Here is a 24450-nt window from a genome sequence, read left to right as displayed (position 1 = left end):
GAGAAATGAGCAGTCCTTGGAATGCTCTTTCCCAATAATCAGCCACTCTGAAAGAGATCTAAAAGAGCTACAGTAGAGATCAGTTAAGAAATGCTAGTTTGTCATCTGATTTGATCTTTTGTGTGGCCAATAAAATCATCCATATGGATTCCACATCGCCCCGTTTATACAGGTAATGTGTGGCTGACAATGATGAAGTGAAGGGCTGCACGATGAATTGAACCCAGTAGGTGCAGAACATGAGCACTAGAGAAGAGCGAACTTACATTAAATTCGATTCGTCACAAACTTCTCGGCTCGGCAGTTGATGATTTATCCTGCATAAATTGGTTCAGCTTTCAGGTGCTCCCGTGGGCTGGAAAAGGTGGATATAGTCCTAGGACACTTTCCTAGGACTGTATCCACCTTTTCCAGCCCACCGGAGCACCTGAAAGCTGAACTAATTTATGCAGGATAAGTCGTCAACTGCCGAGCCGAGAAGTTTGTGACTAGAGATGAGCGAACTTACAGTAAATTCGATTCGTCACGAACTTCTCGGCTCGGCAGTTGATGACATTTCCTGCATAAATTAGTTCAGCTTTCAGGTGCTCCGATGGGCTGGAAAAGGTGGATACAGTCCTAGGAGACTCTTTCCTAGGAATGTATCCACCTTTTCCAGCCCACCGGAGCACCTGAAGGCTGAACTAATTTACGCAGGATAAGTCATCAACTGCTGAGCCGAGAAGTTTGTGACGAATTGAATTTACTGTGAGTTCGCTCATCTTTATTTGTGACAAATCGAATTTAATGTAAGTTTGCTCATCTCTAATGAGCACAGATCACCGTGACCTTGAGCCTGGTGGTACAGACCTGTCAGATCCTGGAGTGGTACAGTGACCCCCCGACTTATGATGGCCCCGACATATGATCATTTCAACATATGATGGCCTCTCAGAGCCCATCGTATGTTGAAGGCAGCATCGACATATGATGCTGCTGTGTGTCGGGGCCATCGTACAAACAGCTATCTGACAGCGCTGACAACTTCAGCAACTGACAGATAGTTGTTTAATGTGCCCCCTGTGCCCCATTCTGCCTCCTGTTACTCACATGTTGTCCTGCTAACTCACGCAGGCTTCCACTGTGAGCTCCGTGTAAGCCCCCCCCAGTGCAGCCATAGCCAATAGCCTGCAGCATCTTGCTGCAGGCATCCAATGAGCTGCTGGCTGCCCTCCCCTTCCTTTCCTATAGAGCTGTAGTCAGCAGGATTGTAATGGAGGACATTCTGTCCCCCTGAAGGTATTTAAAGAGCTGTACAGTACTGTATGCGATGTCACACATCACATACAATACATATACACACAATACACCCCATACATCAATGTTTCCCTATCAGTGTGCCTCCAGCTGTTGCAAAACTATAACTCCCAGCATGCCCAGACAGTCAATGGCTGTACATGCATGCTGGGAGTTGTAGTTGTGCAACAGCTGGAGGCACCATGGTTTGTTAAACACTCCCCATACACTCCACATACAATGGTCATCTCAGAACCAATTAGCAGTTTCCCATAGAGATATGTATTCAACATACAATGGTTCCGAGGTCCCAGAACCAATTACCATTTTTACATAGACATATGTACTCGACATATGATGGTTTCAACATATGATGGTTCTCCTGGAACCAATTAATATCATATGTTGAGGGACCACTGTATATGTAACAGCACAGCATGCTACACTTTTTCTTCCCATCATATCTGAAAAAAAACAACAACATAGGTTCCATTAGTGTGCACAGAACCTTACACAACCCACTTTAAACATTATCCCCACCCCAGTTGCCTTATAAATATGCACACCATGTCAGACAATATGTTAGGTACAGTATATGGTAAATAGGAAGATTGATCAAGCTGTTTTACAGTAGGATTCGCTAGAAATCAATCACAGTTCAGCTTTTATTTGCTTTGTTAAAATAAAAGCTGAACTGTGATCGGTTGTTATGGGCAACAAAAAGAATCTTACTGTAAAACAGCTTGAAAAATGTGCCTCATTATTTTTTATATGTAATTATCTATTCTTAGTATTTATCAACTGGCTGCATATAGCAATTCTACTACACGTATTTCTTACTACTATATCTGCCATAGCAAGGCTTTTTATAACTATTTATGACTATCTGGAAAATTCTTCTAATAAACTCTCTCCTGGCAGTAGTATAGTTTCCCCTTACTTAAAATGGCGCTATATGAGCAGGTTTGCTAAACATGTGACAGGAGACGTCGCCCGTTTGCTCACGCCCACGTAATGACGTCATGAACCTAATCAACAACGAGCTTAGAGAAGCACAGGGCCGTGGAGTGGTGGACCCTCCTCTTAAAAGGGCGATGCAGGTGAGGTTTGTGGAGGTTCAACGCGCATCATCTTTAAAGTATCAGTCAGGGCCCGAGCGAGAGACGTCATCGGTGGGTTAACCAGCAAGAACAGCAATGTTGGATAACACTTTAGGTGGTAGAGACTCTGGCTGCAGGACCACAAGTTTCTACATCCCACCTTGCTGCTTGGAAGCGGCTTCCCGTGATCCTCAGCAGCTGGGGATAGTTACTGATCACGGTCTGCTTTGTGGCTTTGATCTGCAGCTCAGGTCCTCCATAGTGATGAGGAAGTGCAGCCACTTTCTATAGAAGTCAGTGGACTCCAACATTACTTGTAATTGTCTCCAACTTGTAAAATGGCTGAAAAATAACTATACTCTTTTTTTTTTCTTTTTCCGCCCAACTCGCCATACACATAATTTCCAGAATCCTGAAATTGTGTCAAATGTAACCATAAGGCCTCTCTTCAGTGTCTTTTTGGCCTCATTTACAGGGATATGCATGCTTTTTTAATGTATAGGAATAAATAGCAGACTTTTTTTTTTTTTTTAAACATAGGTAATGCTAATAGGCCATATATGCAACTCCTATGGCTATACAGTGACTATGGCTATACAGTGTCTATGGCTATACAGTGTCTATGGCTATACAGTGACTATGGCTATACAGTGACTATGGCTATACAGTGACTATGGCTATGCAGTGACTATGGCTATGCAGTGACTATGGCTATGCAGTGACTATGGCTATGCAGTGACTATGGCTATATACTGTCTATGGCTATACAGTGTCTATGGCTATACAGTGTCTATGGCTATACAGTGTCTATGGCTATACAGTGACTATGGCTATACAGTGACTATGGCTATACAGTGACTATGGCTATACAGTGACTATGGCTATACAGTGTCTATGGCTATACAGTGACTATGGCTATACAGTGTCTATGGCTATACAGTGACTATGGCTATGCAGTGTCTATGGCTATGCAGTGTCTATGGCTATGCAGTGTCTATGGCTATGCAGTGTCTATGGCTATACAGTGACTGGCTATACCGTGTCTATGGCTATACCGTGTCTATGGCTATACCGTGTCTATGGCTATGCAGTGTCTATGGCTATGCAGTGACTATGGCTATGCAGTGACTATGGCTATGCAGTGTCTATGGCTATGCAGTGTCTATGGCTATGCAGTGTCTATGGCTATGCAGTGACTATGGCTATGCAGTGACTATGGCTATACAGTGACTATGGCTATACAGTGACTATGGCTATACAGTGAGTCATGTTGGAGATTTGCGCTAAGGCATACTCCCAATGTAAACCTCCAGTGCATTTCTCCTATGTGATATATGTAAAGGAGCCCCTCTCCAGAAAGAAAAGGAGTTGATCTATGGTGCCACCTATTGGGTTTAGATTAAGGAAGAACTTTGGCGAAAAATAATTTCTCCCCTATCCACAGGGTAGGGGATAAGTAGGGTCCCTGCAGCCGCCACGCACACCATTAATTCCTATGGGAGTGTCAAAAAGGCCCAAGTACAGCTCTTTGGCATTATTGACGCTCCCATAAAACAAATGGAGCGCGTGCCATCTACCGGTAGACGACATGCGCTCCTCACTGAGAGTGCCCGGGGTCCCGTCCCCAGCGGTCAGACCACCCGTGATCAGCTATCCCCTATTCTGTGCCACTTACTAAAGTACTCCTTTAATAATGCCAACAAAGACATTTTCCTTCCTATATGTAAGCTCAAAAGGATATATAATGATGAAGGTAAAATGGGGTTCACAAAAAAAAAAAAAACAACACCTTTATAGTGTGTAAAATACACCAACATGCGAAACCACCCAAGGATTGAGACAACTACAAAAATGCAGTAAAATATGTTTTATTATATAAAAAATGTACACAAGTTAGAATAAATAAAAACAGAATATTTTTTTTTAACAATGCTTGAATAATAAAGATAAATAAAATAGAAGAGGTACTGGGGTGAAAAGTCCTGTATATGTACATGTAAAATACAATACAAGGGCCACAAACTGCTGCATAAAACATGCTACCAAAATAACATAAGCAAAGTGCAGCAAAATCCTATAGTGAATCACTATTGATAAAGTGCATACATGCAGAAAATCAGAACACAAGTTCATAAACAGTGAGAAAAATATAAATGCAAACAAGTGAAAAACAGAATACAGTGATCCCCCGACTTATGATGGCCCCGACGTATGATTATTTCAACATATGATGGCCTCTCAGAGCCCATCGTATGTTGAAGGCAGCCTCGACATATGATGCTGCTGTGTGTCGGGGCCATCGTACAAACAGCTATCTGACAACGCTGACAACTTCAGCAAATGACAGATAGTTGTATAATGTGCCCCGTGTGCCCCGTTCTGCCTCCTGTTACTCACATGCTGTCCTGCTAACTCACGGAGGATTCCACTGTGAGCTCCGTGTAAGCCCCCCCCCCCAGTGCAGCCATAGCCAATAGCCTGCAGCATCTTGCTGCAGGCATCCAATGAGCTGCTGGCTGCCCTACCCTTCCTTTCCTATAGAGCTGTAGTCGGCAGGATGGTAATGGAGGACATTCTTTCCCCTCCTGAAGGTATTTAAAGCACTGTACAGTACTGTATGCAATGTCACACATCACATACAATACATATACACACTATACACCCCATACATCAATGTTTCCCTATCAGTGTGCCTCCAGCTGTTGCAAAACTATAACTCCCAGCATGCCCAGACAGTCAATGGCTGTACATGCATGCTGGGAGTTGTAGTTGTGCAACAGCTGGAGGCACCCTGGTTTGTTAAACACTCCCCATACACTCCACATACAATGGTCATCCCAGAACCAATTAGCAGTTTCCCATAGAGATATGTATTCAACATACAATGGTTCCGAGGCCCCAGAACCAATTACTATTTTTACATAGACATATGTACTCAACATATGATGGTTTCAACATATGATGGTTCTCCTGGAACCAATTAATATAATATGTTGAGGGACCACTGTATAGCAGCAGGTAATACCAGTAGCCAAGGCCCATGTCAAGAGAGCAGGACTCGCTCCACCCCCTTACTACAACTTTGACGCGTTTCGCTGGGGCTGAGAGCAGGATGTGACGACAGACACCAACAAGTCACATGATCGTAGGGCCCTGGTAGTAATCTCACTAGCATGATATCGCAGGGTTTACTATAGTAATCTAATTGCGTCCAGACTGCTACATCCAGGCGCATGATCTATGTAAATAGATCAGTAGATTACGGCTGTGGAATACACATGCCACTTATACACATGCCAGCCATTTTTCTGCAGCCGTAGTCTACTGATCTACTTACATAGATCATGCGACCGGACGTAGCAGTCTGGATGCAATTAGATTACTATAGTAAACCCTGCAATATCACGCTAGTGAGATTACTACCATGGCCCTGCTGCGATCACGTGACTTGCTGGCGTCTGTCGTCACGTCCTCCTCTCAGCCCTGTATTACATCCCGCATCAGGTTCGTCTCTTGTTTTTTCATTGGGGCATGCATAATATAAATATTATTATCCATTCCAGCCTACACCACTCCTGGATAAAGCCGCTCTTTGCAAAACGCGTCAGAGTTGGGGTGTGGGGCTGGGGTGAGTCCTGCTTTCTTGACACGGGCTGGTACTGGTATTACTTGCTGCTATATTCTGTTTTTAACTTGTTTGCATTTCTATTTTTCTCACAATTTATGAACCTGTGTTCTGATTTTCTGATTGTATGCACTTTATCAATAGTGATTAGGGATTTCCCGATTCGGATACTGGTATCGGGACCGATATTGTACATTTGCACGAGTACTTGTCCCCGATACCTAATCTGATACTTCGTGATACCAGCAGGTATCACGGAGGTGCCAAACTATGCAGCGCACCCAGCAGCTGAGCGCGCGTCATAGCCGGGACCTGTGGCTAATACCGAACATCACCGATCGCGGTGATGTCCGCCATTAACCCTATAGACGATCAAAGTTGATTGCGGCGTCCAAAAGTCCTGACGTTAACTGCCGGTTAGCTCAGGGATGCTGATCGGAATCACCACGGTGAAATCTCGGTGTCCCAATCAGCTGTGAGGACGGCCAGAGGTCCCTTACCGTACTCCGTGCTGTCCAATGGTCGCTCCTTTACTGCAGCCATCCATGGCAGGCAGTAGTAAAGGAGCGCCAATAACACTGATCAATGCTATGCTATGGCATATCATTGATCGGTGTATGCAATCAACAGATTGCAAGTAATAGTCTCCTATGGGGACTAAAAAATTGTAAAAAAAAAATGTGTAAAAAAATAAATAAATAATAAATGTGAATTGACCCTTTCCCTAATAAAAGTTTGAATCCCCCCACCTCCTTTTAAATACAGCAGAGGAGAGCTAAAAACCTACGCTCCTGTATGCCTTTCTATGCGCTCCCGTATGTAATTCATTTCAATGAGCCGACCGCAGTGAAACGTTCGGTCCGTTCGGCTCATTTTTGCCCCGTATGCGCTTTTCCCCCGCACCTAAAACTGCGGTCGACCGCGGTTTTAGGTCCGGTTGTAAAAGCGCATACGGGGCAAAAATGAGGCGAACGGACCGAACGTTTCACTGCGGTCTGCTCATTGAAATGAATTACATACGGGAGCGCATAGAAAGGCATACAGGAGCGTAGGTTTTTAGCTCTCCCCTGCTGTATGCGCTCTCGTATGGGGGAAAACGTAATGGGAACCCAGCCTTCATACAGGTGTTTTACCAGTGAATTGCCCATTCTGATTGGTCAGTTCTTCCAGCCGTTGACACGTTTCGCATTTCTGGACTGTCCGTAGCTTTTTATGTTGAGTCTGGTTTCAAGTTACAATGGTCCAGAAAATACGTTTGTATTTTTTTTGTTGGGGAAATTAAAGCAAAAGGCCCAGTTCAGTCTATAGTAAAGTTGTTCTTTTTAATTGCACATTTAATTTTACTATATAAAGTATTGCAAACCAGCATCACATGTTAAGTACGCTAAAATACATATGTATTGCAGTGTACTGTCGAATTGCCTATGACACATTGTAATAGGAATCCTATCATGGCAGCCATAGAGGCCTTCAGCTCCCATAACAACCAATCAGCACCCACATGTTTTTTTTTTTTTAATTATTATTAATTTCACAATTACATCCACAAGTTTCAATTACAAAACGTTCTTTAAAAGGGATATATCCCCCATAAGGTGATTACGTACCTGCCAGACAGTAATGGACATGCTTAGGAAGGATCTGTGCTTGCCTTAGGCCTAAATGGCTATGTTGTGAGATTATAATAATGCTGTGGCTATCTTTTTGTATGGTATTTCCTGTTGGAGTTGTTTTATCATACTACACATCCCATAGTTCCTTGTTTTTAAGTATGAGGTCACTTTCCTCCCTCCCACGCATATGCCACCCCACCCATTGAAACACAAAATGAGTTGCATTCCATTTAAAAGAACAACAGTGTTTTCTAACTAGGGTGCCTACAGCTGTTGCAAAATGATTTCTCTCCCACCCAGCAGTCGCTCCACCCATTGAAGTAGGACAGACTCCCTTTGCACACCTGACTGGTGATGTTGCGTCTCAACCGCACTGCAACCTGGGAAAACCCGAGACGTTAGTAATTTTGTATGCTGTTAAAAATAAATATTGGGGCGAAAATCACAGAAGAATTGCGAGACCACGTCACACACAAGTACGGACACTATGGCCCTGATTTACTAAGAGTGGAGTGTTTATTCTGGAGTGATTTCAATATCACTCGTCTTTTTTTTTTTTTTCAAGCTTATTTCCTATTCTGTTGCACATTTTGTTATTTTTCTGTTGCACGTTTTTTTGTGTCGCACTAGTCAATTGTGTCGCACAAACTCCTAGCTAAAGAAATTTGTTGTGTGAGTCAAAATGGTTTAGACTTGTTTGTATAAAAATGTTTCCATGAATCAAAAGTATTCATGTGTTATAATTTTTCAAACATTACAACAATTATCCTTGTTTATCAGCTTGGGTGTTAAATTGATTTAAACCTAATATTGCAAATGTGTTAAAAAGAAAAAAAATATATAAACATTAAGTATCACAAAAGCATTCAATATTTTATTCATAAAAGTGTTTAACTGTACAAAATGTTTTCAGGTTATAAAACAAGTTACTTTCACACAAAACACAATGGCAAACAGTCCCTTGTTAGGCTGGGTTCACACCACGTTTTCTTAAATACGGTTCCCGTATACGGTTGGGAGGAGGGGGGCGTGGCTTAATCGCGGCGCCCGCACTCAGCCGTATTCGGGAACCGGATTTAATGCACGTCTATGAGCCGACCGGAGTGAACCGCAGCCTCCGCTCGGCTTCGTTTTCAGCCGTATGCGGTTTCCCGACCGCAGGCAAAAACGTGGTCGACCACGTTTTTGCCTGCGGTCGGGAAACCACATATGGCCGAAAACGAAGCCGACCGGAGGCTGCGGTTCACTCCGGTCGGCTCATAGACTTGCATTAAATACGGTTCCCGAATACGGCTGAGTGCGGGCGCCGCGATTAAGCCCCGCCCCCCTCCTCCCAACCATATACGGGAACCGTATTTAAGAAAACGTGGTGTGAACCCAGCCTTAAATCGCTCCATTTTTTGAATTTCACTCGGCCTCTTGGCTGTCGGTTATTGTGTGAGGCAAACTCACACTTTTTCTCGAGTGATTTTGTAAGTACTACGAGTATTTTTTTTTTTTATCGGGAACACGACCATTTTTGCATAAAACTCGCCCATTTCAGAAAGAAAAACACTCCGAGTGGTTTCTAAAGTGTCGGTTGTGCAGCGTAAAATTTGGTCGCAGAAATAGAATTTTGGCGCAATAACTGAGAAAAATAATCGGTTGGACTTAGTAAATCAGGGCCTATATTATCAACTACACTAACACTTTACAGCACCTGTAGCATAGTCAAAAAAATAATTCCTGGAATACCCCTTTAACCCCTTAAGGACCAGGCCCATTTTGGCCTTAACCCCTTAACGACGCAGGACGTATATTTACGTCCTGCGCCGGCTCCCGCGATATGAAGCGGGATCGCGCCGCGATCCCGCATCATATCGCGTCGGTCCCGGCGCTAATCAACGGCCGGGACCCGCGGCTAATACCACACATCGCCGATCGCGGCGATGTGCGGTATTAACCCTTTAGAAGCGGCGGTCAAAGCTGACCGCCGCTTCTAAAGTGAAAGTGAAAGTGACCCGGCTGCTCAGTCGGGCTGTTCGGGACCGCCGCGGTGAAATCGCGGCGTCCCGAACAGCTGATCGGACACCGGGAGGGCTCTTACCTGCCTCCCCGGTGTCCGATCGACGAATGACTGCTCCGTGCCTGAGATCCAGGCAGGAGCAGTCAAGCGCCGATAATGCAGATCACAGGCGTGTTAATACACGCCAGTGATCAGCATTAGAGATCAGTGTGTGCAGTGTTATAGGTCCCTATGGGACCTATAACACTGCAAAAAAAATGTAAAAAAAAAGTGTTAATAAAGGTCATTTAACCCCTTCCCTAATAAAAGTTTGAATCACCCCCCTTTTCCCATAAAAAAAATAAAACAGTGTAAAAAAAATAAAAAATAAACATATGTGGTATCGCCGCGTGCGTAAATGTCCGAACTATAAAAATATATCATTAATTAAGCCGTACGGTCAATGGCGTACGCGCAAAAAAATTCCAAAGTCCAAAAAAGCGTATTTTGGTCACTTTTTATATCATTAAAAAATGAATAAAAAGTGATCAAAAAGTCCGATCAAAACAAAAATCATACCGATAAAAACTTCAGATCACGGCGCAAAAAATGAGTCCTCATACCACCCCATACGTGGAAAAATAAAAAAGTTATAGGGGTCAGAAGATGACATTTTGAAACGTATAAATTTTCCTGCATGTAGTTATGATTTTTTCCAGAAGTGCGACAAAATCAAACCTATATAAGTAGGGTATCATTTTAACCGTATGGACCTACAGAATAATGATAAGGTGTAATTTTTACCGAAATATGCACTGCGTAGAAACGAAAGCCCCCAAAAGTTACAAAATGGCGTTTTTTTTTCGATTTTGTCGCACAATGATTTTTTTTTCCGTTTCGCTGTGCATTTTTGGGTAAAATGACTAATGTCACTGCAAAGTAGAATTGGCGACGCAAAAAATAAGCCATAATATGGATTTTTAGGTGGAAAATTGAAAGGGTTATGATTTTTAAAAGGTAAGGAGGAAAAAACGAAAGTGCAAAAACGGAAAAACCCTGAGTCCTTAAGGGGTTAAAGGAGTAGTCCAGTGGTGACTCAGTGGTGAACAACTTATCCCCTATCTTAAGGATAGGGGATAAGTTGCAGATCGCGGGGGGTCCGACTGCTGGGGCCCCATGCGATCTCCTGGACGGAGCCCCGACAGCCCGCGGGAAGGGGGCGTGTCGACCTCCGCACGAAGCGGCGGCCGACACGCCCCCTCAATACAACTCTATGGCAGAGCCGAAGCGCTGCCTTCGGCAATCTGCGGCTCTGCCATAGAGATGTATTGAGGGGGCGTGTCGGCTGCCGCTTCGTGCGGGGGTCGACACCCGCTATCTGGCCGGAGAGCCGGGGCCCCAGCGGTCGGACCCCCCGCGATCTCAAACTTATCCCCTATCGTTTTTTCCTCCTCGCCTTCTAAAAATCATAACTCTCTTATATTTCCATCCACAGACCCATATGAGGGCTTGTTTTTTGCGTCACCAATTGTACTTTGTAATTACATCCCTTATTTTACCATAAAATGTATGGCGCAACCAAACAAATATTATTTATGTGGGAAAATTTAAAAGAAAACCGCAATTAAGCAAATTTTTGAAAGTTTTGTTTTCATGCTGTACACTTTCTGGTAAAAATGACATGTTTTCTTAATTCTGTGGGTCAATACGATAAAAATGATACCCATGTTATATGCTTTTCTATAATTGTACCGCTTAAAAAAAAATCTCAAACCATTTTAACAAAATTAGTATGTTTGAAATTGCCCTATTTTGACCACCTATAACTTTCAAAATTTTCCGTATATGGGGCAATATGAGGGCAATATATTTGCGCCATGATCTTTAGTTTTTATCAGTACAACTTTTGCTTAGGTTTTACTTTTTATTAATTTTTTATAAAAATTTTTGGGAAGAAAATGTGACAAAAAAGCAGCAATTTTGGCCTTTTTTTACATTTTTTTACGTTTACGCCGTTCACCATACGGGATAATTAACAATATTTTAATAGTTCAGACTTTTACGCATGCGGCGATACCAAATATGTGTATTAATAATTTTTTTTTACGCTTTTTGGGGGGTAAAATGGGAAAAATGGCCGTTTAACTTTTTTATTGGGGGAGAGGATTTTTCAATTTTTTTTACTTTTTTATTTTACTTTTTTATTTTTTTTAATACCCTTTTTATGTCCCCATAGGGGACTATTCATAGAAATCAGTTGATTGCTAATACTTTTCAGTGCTATCGGTCATCTTCTGCTCTGGTCTGCTCGATCTCAGACCAGAGCAGAAGACCCCGGGAGGCGGCCGGAGCAAGGTGAGGGGACCTCCGGCCGCCATGCTGGATGATCGGATCCCTGTGGCAGCGCTGCGGGCGATCTGATCATCCATTCGAAGTTCCGCACTGCTGCAGATTGCGGATGTCCGCCATTACCGGCAGGTCCCTGGCTGCTGATGGCTGCTACTGTTGCTATAATCATAGCGGTGCATAAATGTACGTCATGGTGCGCTAAGTACCACATCACCATGACGTACATCTACGTACATTGTCGTTAAGGGGTTAAAAACCATATCTAATTCTAGAGCGTTACCCCCCCACCCCTCGTATTGCTGGGAAAAAAATAAACGCAAACACATAAAAACACTATGTGCATTCAAGAAGGGTACCTACCACCTACCCATCGTACTGTTTCTGTCTTTTCTTTGAATTGCCAATACGATTTTTTTTCGCAAGTTCTATCCAATACAAAATTTGGACCTTCTGGGTCGAACCACCATCCTAAAATCACCTTTTTAGCTAACATAAACAAAATAACTATTAACTCATATTCCGTCACATCTCCTAAAATAGCCATGTGGATTGTTACTGACGTTTTCCCAAAGAAAATTTCTCCTCTAACTTTTGAAAAAAAATTCTCCAAAATGTCCTCACTTTCCTTCAATTGCATAATAAATGAATCAAATTTGCCTCATCGTCTCCACATTTCAGGCATGTTGAGTCACTTCTACATTTAATTTGACACAATTAATTAATTAAGTTAATAGTAAAGACTAGATAATTTTCAGCTTAGGAAATTGAAATATTTTATTATTGGAACATTTTACTGTATACCTCACCATTTTTTCCTATGACATATGAACTATATCCCCAATGTCCCTTTCCCATTTACCCCTAATTACCTGTTGAAAATTGTTTGACAAACCTTATACCAACATCCCATAAATTATTCTTAAAGTATATCTATATTGTGATTCCTCCCCCCAAAAAGGTAAGAAGGCTGTGAGATTCTATCTTAAATAAATTGCTATTTAAAGTGTTCCTAAAAGTTTACTCTAATTGCGCATACCGTTTTTCCCTATCTCTTAAAGAGGCACTTTCATTGTTGAAAACTTTTTATATGTTACAGAACTAATCATATGATGGCTTTTTGCAATATAAATAAAAAAAAAACGTAAATTTCCCCCAGAAATTAAATCTAAAAATAGCCACCACCAGGGGTCGTCTGTCTTTAGCCAGACAGACTAGTGTTGATTTTGCAGCATACCAGATATCGGCCGTAAAGCGCGCCGGTATCCAGTATAGGAGATTTCAGCTGTATGCATAAATGAACGAGCGCAGGGAGCGCGCACACTCAGGCAGTGCAGGATACAGGCAGGTCCCCCCCTCTCAGCTGCACCCGATCCTGTGTTCCATAATGTGAGTGTGTGTGTGTCTGTATGTATGTGTGTGTCTGTATGTATGTGTGTGTCTGTATGTATGTGTGTGTGTGTGTGTGTCTGTATGTGTGTGTGTCTGTCTGTATGTGTGTGTGTCTGTATGTCTGTGTGTCTGTCTGTATGTGTGTGTCAGTATTTGTGTGTGTCTGTCTGTATGTGTGTGTGTGTGTCTGTATGTATGTGTTGGGGGAACTGCAACCTGATGTGGGGGAACTGCAACCTAATGTGGGGGAAACTATGCTCATGTGGGGCAACTGCTACCTAATGTGGGTAAACTGCTACTGTGGGGGAACTGTGATGCCTGTAGCTGCTGTGGGGGAACTGATGCCTCTACCTACTGTGGGGGAACTCCGATGCCTGTAGCTGCTGTGGGGGGGAACTCTGATGCCTGTAGCTACTGTGGGGGAACTCTGATGCCTGTAGCTGCTGTGGGGGAACTCTAATGCCTCTACCTACTGCGGGGGAACTCCGATGCCTGTAGCTACTGTGGGGGAACTCCGATGCCTCTACCTACTGCGGAGGAACTCCGATGCCTCTACCTACTGTGGGGGAACTCCGATGCCTCTACCTACTGCAGGGGAACTCCGATGCCTCTACCTACTGCAGGGGAACTCCGATGCCTGTAGCTACTATGGGGGAACTCTGATGCCTCTACCTACTGCGGAGGAACTCCGATGCCTCTACCTACTGCGGAGGAACTCCGAAGCCTCTACCTACTGTGGGGGAACTCCGATGCCTCTACCTACTGCAGGGGAACTCCAATGCCTGTAGCTGCTGTGGGGAACTCTGATGCCTGTAGCAATTGTGGGGGAACTCTGATCCCTGTAGCTGCTGTGGGGGTACTCCGATGCCTCTACCTACTGCGGGGGAACTCCAATGCCTCTACCTACTGTGCTACTGTGGGGGAACTCTGATGCCTGTAGCTGCAGTGGGGGAACTCTGATGCCTGTAGCTGCAGTGGGGGAACTCTGATGCCTGTAGCTGCTGTGGGGGAACTCTGATGCCTGTAGCTGCTGTGGGGTAACTCTGATGCCTGTAGCTGCTGTGGGGGGGGGAACTCTGATGCCTGTAGCTACTGTGGGGGAACTCTGATGCCTGTAGCTACTGTGGGGGAACTCTGATGCCTGTAGCTACTGTGGGGGAACTCTAATGCCTGTAGCTATTGTGGGGGAACTCTGATGCCTCTACCTGCTGTGGGGAAACTCTGATGCCTCTACCTGCTGTGGGGGAACTCCGGTGCCTCTACCTACTGTGGGGGAACTCCGATGCCTCTACCTACTGTGGGGGAACTCCGATGCCTCTATCTACTGTGGGGGAACTCCGATGCCTGTAGCTACTGTGCGGGAACTCCGATGCCTGTAGCTGCTGTGGGGGGAACTCTGATGCCTGTAGCTGCTGTGGGGGAACTCCAATGCCTCTACCTACTGCGGGGGAACTCCGATGCCTGTAGCTACTGTGGGGGAACTCCGATGCCTCTACCTACTGCAGAGGAACTCCGATGCCTCTACCTACTGTGGGGGAACTCTGATGCCTCTACCTACTGTGGGGGAACTCTGATGCCTGTAGCTACTGTGGGGGAACTCTGATGCCTGTAGCTACTGTGGGGGAACTCTGATGCCTGTAGCTACTGTGGGGGAACTCTGATGCCTGTAGCTACTGTGGGGGAACTCTGATGCCTGTAGCTACTGTGGGGGAACTCCGATGCCTCTACCTACTTCGGGGGAACTAAATTAAACAGACTACCCTGGGGTAGTAAGAGGCCATATAACCGACTAAATAACTAAACCCCAAGGCTGAAGCCCGGGGTATAAAACCCCTATTGCTTACCCCTAAAATGTAACTTTTAATTCATAATATTAAAATACAAATCCCAACAAAAAATATGTTAAAACTGATAACCAAGTGACCCTAGTATCAATTTAAATCGTTTTAAAGGGAGCAGTCTCCACTTAGTAACTAGGTAGCCCTGCAGTGGCTATCTGTGATAAGGATAACACTGGTATTGCTTAAAAAACAACACTATTGCCGCCTCTACATGTTTTGCCGCCTCCGCGGCTTTCTCAAGAGGCAATGGTGGCAATGACAGCTGCCAAAATGGCGGAGGGGGTATTTATAACCCACCCACCATATGTCATCAGAGTGAGACCAGTCCTTCTCTTTAATAAGATTCCCTATTACAAACGTTGCCAAACAAGTTGCCAATGAAACGTCTACCATAATTAAAGCCACCTGAATGAATCACACACTCACCAATGGGAAGCCGAGGGAGTTTGCTGTTATGGAGCCCGGTATATCCACGTTACTGTTACTGTCTATGTTATCACTTGGCGCTGAGCATGTCCTGTGCCGTGTGCGGGGAACTTCAATCTCCGCCGGAACTGTCAAATCTATTGCGCCTGCGCTAATGCCTCCGCCGATGATATCGGCAGCGGGACAGCGCATGCGCTAGGACTTAGAAAATTTCCGTCTCCTGGCTCCCTGTCCTGACAGACATATAAGGGATGGCTAAGTATGGTAGCCTAGACAACACTATTGCCGCCTCGCCAGAGGTGTGAAGTGTAAAGGGCTATTGACTGATTATTAAAAATCAGTCAGTCCCTGTGGAAAACTAGCAATGTAAAGTGAATAAAATTTAAAAGAATTATAAATATGCCAGTGATTAATAATATGTAGTAAATAAAGAAGGATATAATAATGAAGAAATATTATTGGTAAATGTGAAGGTGACTACAACCACCAATAAATGTAACATACTACATAAGGGTGAGAGAATGAAAATTATTGTTGGTGAGAGGCATAAGTGGCTACAAGCTACCAGAATGAATGACATTATTGTCGTATCCATGTAATAGGGATGATGAAAACTCATAAGAGTATGAAATAAATTAAGTGCTAATTAATATATCATTCCAAACAAGGAAAAGAGAGAAAAACTAGACATTTGGATCAAATGCTCTTAAAGGCAGCTACCAAGAAATTAAACTTGGGAAAAATGATAAGTTTACCATAATTAGTGGTGAAGGCTATAATTATAAGAAAGCTGCAAAAGAAAAAACTTAATTCAGGCCCAATGGTGATTGGCTATGTAGTCGCCATATCCATCTTGCCTCCTCTTGTAATATGCGAGTGTCTATATTTCCTTTTCAAGGTCCCAATTTTAGTTGGCAAAGTCCAGCAAATTTGAGGTCCTCCAATCTCCGTTTGTGTATTGCAAGGATATGCCTCGCTAAAGGAGTATCCTTACATGTTCTAATATTACTTAAATGCTGTGAAATCCTACTCCGTAGTTCTTGAGTCATTTTTCCCACATAAATTTTGGGACAGGTGCATTGTGCAACATAGATGACATTATGTGATCCGCAGTTGATGAACTGTCTTATTTGATATGTGCGCCTATCAACCGGATTGACTATTTCTTTGATTTTAAATAAATAACGACATAGGCTGCAATGGCCACATGAGTATGTTCCCACTGTTTTGTTTTGTAGCAAACTCCCTCCACTTTCTGCGGTTCTGAGGTGACTATGCACCAGCTGATCTTTAAGGCTAGGGCCCTTATGGAACGTCACTCTTGGGGTGGGGCCAATGACTGGCAAGAGGTCAGTATCCCTCGCCAGTAGATGCCAGTGGCATCTGAGGATGGACATTACTTATAAATACCCCCTCCGCCATTTTGGCAGCTGTCATTGCCACGATTGCTTCTTGAGAAAGCCGCGGAGGCGGAGAAACAAGTAGAGGCGGCAATAGTGTTGTTTTTTAAGCGATACCAGTGTTATCCTTATCACAGATAGCCACTGCAGGGCTACCTAGTTACTAAGTGGAGACTGCTCCCGTTAAAACGATTTAAATTGATACTAGGGTCACTTGGTTATCAGTTAACATATTTTTTGTTGGGATTTGTATTTTAATACCTACTGCGGGGGAACTCTGATGCCTCTACCTACTGTGGGGGAACTCTGATGCCTCTACCTACTGTGGGGGAACTCTGATGCCTGTAGCTGCTGTGGGGAAACTCTGATGCCTGTAGCTGCTGTGGGGGAACTCTGATGCCTGTAGCTGCTGTGGGGGAACTCTGATGCCTGTAGCTGCTGTGGGGGAACTCTGGTGCCTGTAGCTGCTGTGGGGGAACTCCGGTGCCTGTAGCTACTGTGGGGGAACTCCGGTGCCTGTAGCTACTGTGGGGGAACTCCGGTGCCTGTAGCTACTGTGGGGGAACTCCGGTGCCTGTGCCTACTGTGGGGGAATTCCGGTGCCTGTGTCTACTGTGGGGGAACTCCGGTGCCTGTGCCTACTGTGGGGGAACTCCGGTGCCTGTGCCTACTGTGGGGGAACTCCGGTGCCTGTGCCTACTGTGGGGGAACTCCGGTGCCTGTGCCTACTGTGGGGGAACTCCGGTGCCTGTGCCTACTGTGGGGGAACTCCGGTGCCTGTGCCTACTGTGGGGGAACTCCGGTGCCTGTGCCTACTGTGGGGGAACTCCGGTGCCTGTGCCTACTGTGGGGGAACTCCGGTGCCTGTGCCTACTGTGGGGGAACGCCGGTGCCTGTGCCTACTGTGGGGGAACGCCGGTGCCTGTGCCTACTGTGGGGGAACTCCGGTGCCTACTGTGGGGGAACTCCGGTGCCTGTAGCTGCTGTGGGGGAACTCCGATGCCTGTAGCTGCTGTGGGGGAACTCTGATGCCTGTAGCTGCTGTGGGGGAACTCCGGTGCCTGTAGCTGCTGTGGGGGAACTCCGGTGCCTGTAGCTACTGTGGGGGAACTCCGGTGCCTGTAGCTACTGTGGGGGAACTCCGGTCCCTGTAGCTACTGTGGGGGAACTCCGGTGCCTGTAGCTACTGTGGGGGAACTCCGGTGCCTGTAGCTACTGTGGGGGAACTCTGGTGCCTCTGCCTACTGTGGGGGAACTCCGGTGCCTGTGTCTACTGTGGGGGAACTCCGATGCCTGTGCCTACTGTGGGGGAACTCCGGTGCCTGTGCCTACTGTGGGGGAACTCCGGTGCCTGTGCCTACTGTGGGGGAACTCCGGTGCCTGTGCCTACTGTGGGGGAACTCCGGTGCCTGTGCCTACTGTGGGGGAACTCCGGTGCCTGTGCCTACTGTGGGGGAACTCCGGTGCCTGTGCCTACTGTGGGGGAACGCCGGTGCCTGTGCCTACTGTGGGGGAACGCCGGTGCCTGTGCCTACTGTGGGGGAACTCCGGTGCCTACTGTGGGGGAACTCCGGTGCCTGTGCCTACTGTGGGGGAACTCCGGTGCCTGTAGCTGCTGTGGGGGAACTCCGATGCCTGTAGCTGCTGTGGGGGAACTCCGGTGCCTGTAGCTGCTGTGGGGGAACTCCGGTGCCTGTAGCTGCTGTGGGGGAACTCCGGTGCCTGTAGCTGCTGTGGGGGAACTCCGGTGCCTGTAGCTACTGTGGGGGAACTCCGGTGCCTGTAGCTACTGTGGGGGAACTCCGGTGCCTGTAGCTACTGTGGGGGAACTCCGGTGCCTGTAGCTACTGTGGGGGAACTCCGGTGCCTGTGCCTACTGTGGGGGAACTCTGGTGCCTGTGCCTACTGTGGGGGAACTCCGGTGCCTGTGCCTACTGTGGGGGAACTCCGGTGCCTGTGCCTAATGTGGGGGAACTCCGGTGCCTGTGCCTAATGTGGGGGAACTCCGGTGCCTGTGCCTACTGTGGGGGAACTCCTGTGCCTGCTGCGGAGGAACTCTGATGTCTGTAGCTGCTGTGGGGGAACTCTGATGTCTGTAGCTGCTGTGGGGGAACTCTGATATTGTGGGGGAACTGCGGTGCTAGCCAGTGACAGCTATGTTCATTAGCATCCAACTTTACTAGGAAAAGATAAAACAGATAGAAAACGTATTCATAGAAATACTGTACTTTTATCTATAAAATCCTTGCACTAATTTTTATAAAGATCTATTCTTATATTTATACATTTTATCCTGTTATGAACTCCCAATAATGTCTTAGGAATACTGCAGGCAAGCTCCAAGCATCTTCCTCTGTGTAACATGCTCAGCATGAAACCAGAGAGGAAAGGGCAATGGAGTAGGGTGCGGTGATTGACTGACAGCTCATGCTCGCTCCCGAGACTCACAGCAGATGAGTCATCACTGTGAGGGAGACAGACAGACACGCCCCCTCCAGCCTGCACAAGTAACTGCGCAACAGATAAATGCTTATATCTCTGTAAATAAAGATCCTAGAGACATAAAACATGTATGTACATGATCAGGATTCGGTACTGGGTAACATATTGCCTTTTTTTTTTTTTTTTTTGGAACTATGATAGGTACGCTTTAACCCCAAATTTTCTTTAAATGGGCACTGTCAGATTAAAAAACTGTTAACATGTACATCTTGGCAAAACATTAATATTTCTAATATACTTTATAAGAAAATGTTATTTCCTTTTTATAGCAATCATGGCTTATAAAAATCATGGCTTTGTCCAAGCTGAAGCACAGGCATGGACAAAGTCCAGTAAATGAGGGTGGGCTAGCACTCCTCTGTGCTCTCTCCTGTCTGATAGTACTCCTATGTGCTCTCTCCTGTCTGATAGGACTCCTCTGTGCTCTCTCCTGTCTGATAATACTCCTCTGTGCTCTCTCCTGTTTTATAGCACTCCTCTGTGTTCTCTCCTGTCTGATAGGACTCATCTGTGTTCTCTCCTGTCTCATAGGACTCCTCTGTGCTGTCTCCTGTTTGATAATACTCCTCTGTGCTCTCTAGTATCTGATAGGACTCCTCTGTGCTCTCTCCTGTCTGATAGGACTCCTCTGTGCTCTCTCCTGTTTTATAGCACTCCTCTGTGTTCTCTCCTCTCTGATAGGACTCCTCTGTGTTCTCTCCTGTTTTATAGCACTCCTCTGTGTTTTCTCCTGTCTGATAGGACTCCTCTGTGCTCTCTCCTGTCCGATAGGACTCCTCTGTGCTCTCTCCTGTCTGATATTCCTCCACTGTGTTCTCTCCTGTCTGATAGCACTCCTCAGTGCTTTCTCCTGTCTGATAGCACTCCTCTCTGCTCTCTCCTTTCTGGAGCCAGTGAGCAAGTAAAGAGAATGGGGTACATATCACCAGTTCCCCAATTCCCCTTTTATGCTGCAGCTGATTTCGTATGCAGCACATGCTGTAAGCACCTCTTGGGAGCACACTACATATTCCCCTCTCTGACCTCCCTCTATGGCACTTGCATATAGTTTGATTTATATTTGCAGATTTTACAGATCATAGCACACTGCAGACCTTAAGACATTTATATAAGGAGCACCGAGAGGGCAAAGCAGCACCTATTTCTTATAGGAGCCCTTCACAGTCACACCAAAGGTCCCGCAAAGCCATTCCTAAAACAGACACATTTCAACAGCTCCCAGTGGATCTCAGCACCTCTCAGATCCCTGCAGTGGAGCACCATACACACCCCCCCCCCCCTGCTGCCACCGTGGGATTAGCAAGCCATAGCCTCACCAGAATCCTGTAGTGCGGGGAGAGCAAGGGCATCATAAGTGGCCTGCCTGAGTTCGGATCTGTGTGAGAGGACCCCATAACCTTCTCTGCTGCTTCAAATGACTCTGGAGCAAACCACTGTGTCCCGGGAGGAGGAGGAGGAGGAGGGGGGGGGAGAAGATACTTATTATTGCATTGCCTCGCTCCGTCCGTGATCCAGTCTGAAGGTCTAATTAAACTGCAAAAATGTTTAATAAACTGAGACGTGGTTTAAATGGGTACTCCCGTGGAAAACTTTTTTCTTTAAATCAACTGGTGCCAGAAAGTTAAACAGATTTGTAAATCACTTCTATTAAAAAATCTTAATCCTTCCAGTACTTTTTAGGGGCTGTATACTAAAGAGAAATACAAAAAAAGAAATGCATTTCCTCTGATGTCATGACCACAGTGCTCTCTGCTGACCTCTGCTGTCTATTTTAGCAACTGTCCAGAGCAGCATATGTTTGCTATGGGGATTTTTCCTGTTCTGGTGTTCTGGACAGTTCCTAAAATGGACAGCAGAGGTCAGCAGAGAGCACTGTGGTCAGGAAATCACAGGAAATGCATTTCTTTTTTGTATTTTTCTTTAGTATACAGTCCCTAAAATGTACTGGAGGGATTATGATTTTTTCATAAAAGTGATTTACAAATCTGTTTAACTTTCTGGCATCAGTTGATTAAAAGGGAAAAAAAAAAAAAAAAACGGGGACCGGACCGGACTGTTGATACCTATCTGCAGGCACCCCGTGCAAATGCCCAGGGGGGTCATTAGACCCCCCCCCCCCCCATGTCGGTGATCGGCGCAAATCGCAAGTGAATTCACACTTGCGATTTGCGCCGATTATGGGTCATTACAGGTCTATGGTGACTCGGTGACCAGGAATATAAGGGGGATCGCGGTTGTCTAAGACACTCACGATCCCCCAGAAGGGATAGTAGTGAGGTGGCAGGGGTGCCACCCCTCCTATCCCTGCTATTGGTGGTCTAGACGCGACCACCAATAGCAGATCAGGGGCGAGGGGGTTTACTTTCGTTTTCCCCATCCTGCCCACCCACAATAGGCGGGCCAGAACAGGGAAAACGAAGAGAAGCGGCGCCGAAGATCACTTACCCGTCCGGAGACAGCGGAGCGACGGTGATCTGCGCGCGGCGTGCGGCAGAAGAGGACGGCTCCCTGGATGCGACGGAAGCCGGTATAGTGGTCTCTAGACTGTAGCTCTCCAGATGTTGCAAAACTACAACTCCCAGCATGCCCAGACAGCTGTTTGCTGTGTGGGCATGCTGGAATTTGTAGTTTTGCAACAGCTGGAGGTCTACAGTTTAGAGACCACTGCACAGTGATCTCTATACTGCCCTCTAGATCTTGCAAAACTACAACTCCTAGCATGCCCACACAGCTGGGCATGCTGGGAGTTGTAGTTTTGCAACATCTGGAGGTCCACAGTTTGGAGATCACTGTTCAGTGGTCTCTAAATTGTAGCACTCCAGATGTTGCAAAACTGCAAATCGCAGCATGCCCAAACAGCAAACAGCTGTCTCGGCATGCTGGGAGTTGTAGTTGCGTACCTCCAGCTGTTGCATAACTACATCTCACAGCATGCCCTTCTGTGATCAGTACATGCTGGGAATTGTAGTTTTGCAACAGCTGGAGGCACACTGGTTGGAAAATATCGAGTTAGGTAACAGGACCTAACTGAAGGTTCTCCAACCAGTGTGCCTCCAGCTGTTGCAAAACTACAATTCCCAGCATGCACGGTCTTTCAGTACATGCTGGGAGTTGTAGTTTTGCAACAGCTGGAGGCACACTGGTTGGAAAATACTGAGTTAGGTAAAAGAACCTAACTGAAGGTTTTCCAACTAGTGTGCCTCCAGCTGTTGCAAAACTACAACTCCCAGCATGCACGGTCTGTCAGTACATGCTGGGAGTTGTAGTTTTGAAACAGCTGGAGGTTTGCCCCCCCCCCCCCCCCATGTGAACATACAGGGTACATTCACACGGGCGGGTTTACAGTAAGTTTCCTGCTTCAAGTATGAGCTGCGTCAAATTTTTCGCAGCAGCGCAAATTCCTAGCGGGAAACTCGCCGTAACACGCCAGTGCGAATGTACCCTAAAAACACTACACTACACTAACAGCTAATAAAGAGTAAAACACTACATATACACCCCCTTATACTGTCCCCCCCCCCCCCAATAAAAATGAAAAACGTATTGTACGGCAGTGTTTCCAAAACGGAGCCTCCAGCTGTTGCAATACAACAACTCCACGCATTTCTGGACAGCCACTGACTGTCCAGGCATGCTGGGAGTTTAGCAACACTTCAGAGCCCTGTCGTATTTCAAGGAAACAGTTTAGGGCCACATATGGGGTATTTCCGTACTCGAGAGAAATTGCACTACAAATTTTGGGGGGCTTTTTCTCCTTTTACCCCTTATGAAAAGGAAAAGTTGGGGTCTACACCAGCCTGTTAGTGTAAAAAAAAATTTTTACACTAACATGCTGGTGTTGCCCTTTACTTTTTATTTTCACAAGAGGTAAAAGGAAAAAAAGACCCCCAAAATTTGTAAGGCAATTTCTCCTGAGTACGGAAATACCCCATATGTGGGCGTAAAATGCTCTGCGACCGCACAACAAGGCTCAGGATTGAGAGCGCACAATGTACATTTGAGGCCTAAATTGCGGTTCTGACATAAACCCAAAAAAATAAATACCCACATGTGACCCCATTTTGGAAGCTACACCCCTCACGGAATGTAACAAGGGGTACAGTGAGCATTTACGCCCCACAGGTGTCTGACAGATTTTTGGAACAGTGGTCAGTGAAAATGAAAAATACATTTTTTTTGTTTGCACAGCCCACAGTTCCAAAGATCTGTCAAACGCCAGTAGGGTGTAAATGCTCCCTGTACCCCTTATTACATTCCGTGAGGGGTGTAGTTTCCAAAATGGGGTCACATGTGGGGGGATCCACTGTTCTGGCACCACGGGGGGCTTTATAAACGCACATGGCCCTCGACTTCCATTCCAAACAAATTATCTCTCTAAAAGCTCAATGACGCTCCTTCTCTTCTGAGCATTGTAGTTTGCTCGCAGTGCACTTGACGTCCAAACATGGGGTATTTCCATACTCAGAAGAAATGGGGTTACAAATTTTGGGGGGCATTTTCTCCATATACCCCTTGTAAAAAAGTAAAATTTGGCGAAAAACCAGCATTTTAGTGAAATTTTTTTTTTTCATTTACACATCCAACTTTAACAAAAAGTTGTCAAACACCTGTGGGGTGTTAAGACTCACCGTACCCCTTGTTACGTTCCTTGAGGGGTGTAGTTTCCATAATAGTGTGCGATGTGTTTTTTTTTTTTGCTGTCCTGGCACCATAGGGGCTTCCTAAATGGGACATGCCCCCCAAAAACCATTTCAGAAAAACTCACTCTCCAAAATCCCATTGTTGCTCCTTCGCTTCTGAGCCCTCTAGTGCACCCGCCGAACACTTGACATACACATATGAGGTATTTTCTTACTCGAGAGAAATTGGGTTACAAATTTTGAGAAGATTTTTTTCCTTTTACCCCTTGTAAAAATTCAAGAACATGCGAGTGTAAAAAATGAAGA

The 24450-nt window shown here is 45.6% G+C and overlaps 1 protein-coding gene across 2 annotated transcripts in view; it reads left to right on the top strand.

Annotated features, from left to right (window-relative positions):
• The window catches only part of LOC130282663 (zinc finger protein 692-like), a 144587-nt gene that overhangs the window by 16878 nt on the left and 103259 nt on the right, over positions 1–24450 (top strand). The window contains exon 1 of one of the 2 annotated variants that reach the window (XM_056531141.1): positions 2279–2375. The exons of the other annotated variant lie outside the window; for it this stretch is intronic. Coding sequence (XP_056387116.1) covers positions 2298–2375 — 78 coding nt within the window. The 5' untranslated portion in view covers positions 2279–2297. Of the gene's footprint in view, positions 1–2278; positions 2376–24450 lie in introns of those variants that run through there. 2 annotated transcript variants of the gene reach the window in all.

The sequence above is a fragment of the Hyla sarda genome, chromosome 7 (genome assembly GCF_029499605.1).
Source record: "Hyla sarda isolate aHylSar1 chromosome 7, aHylSar1.hap1, whole genome shotgun sequence".
Lineage (NCBI taxonomy): Eukaryota > Metazoa > Chordata > Amphibia > Anura > Hylidae > Hyla > Hyla sarda.
The sequence above is the reverse complement of the archived record's forward strand: the minus strand, read 5'-3'. Positions and strand labels throughout refer to the sequence as shown.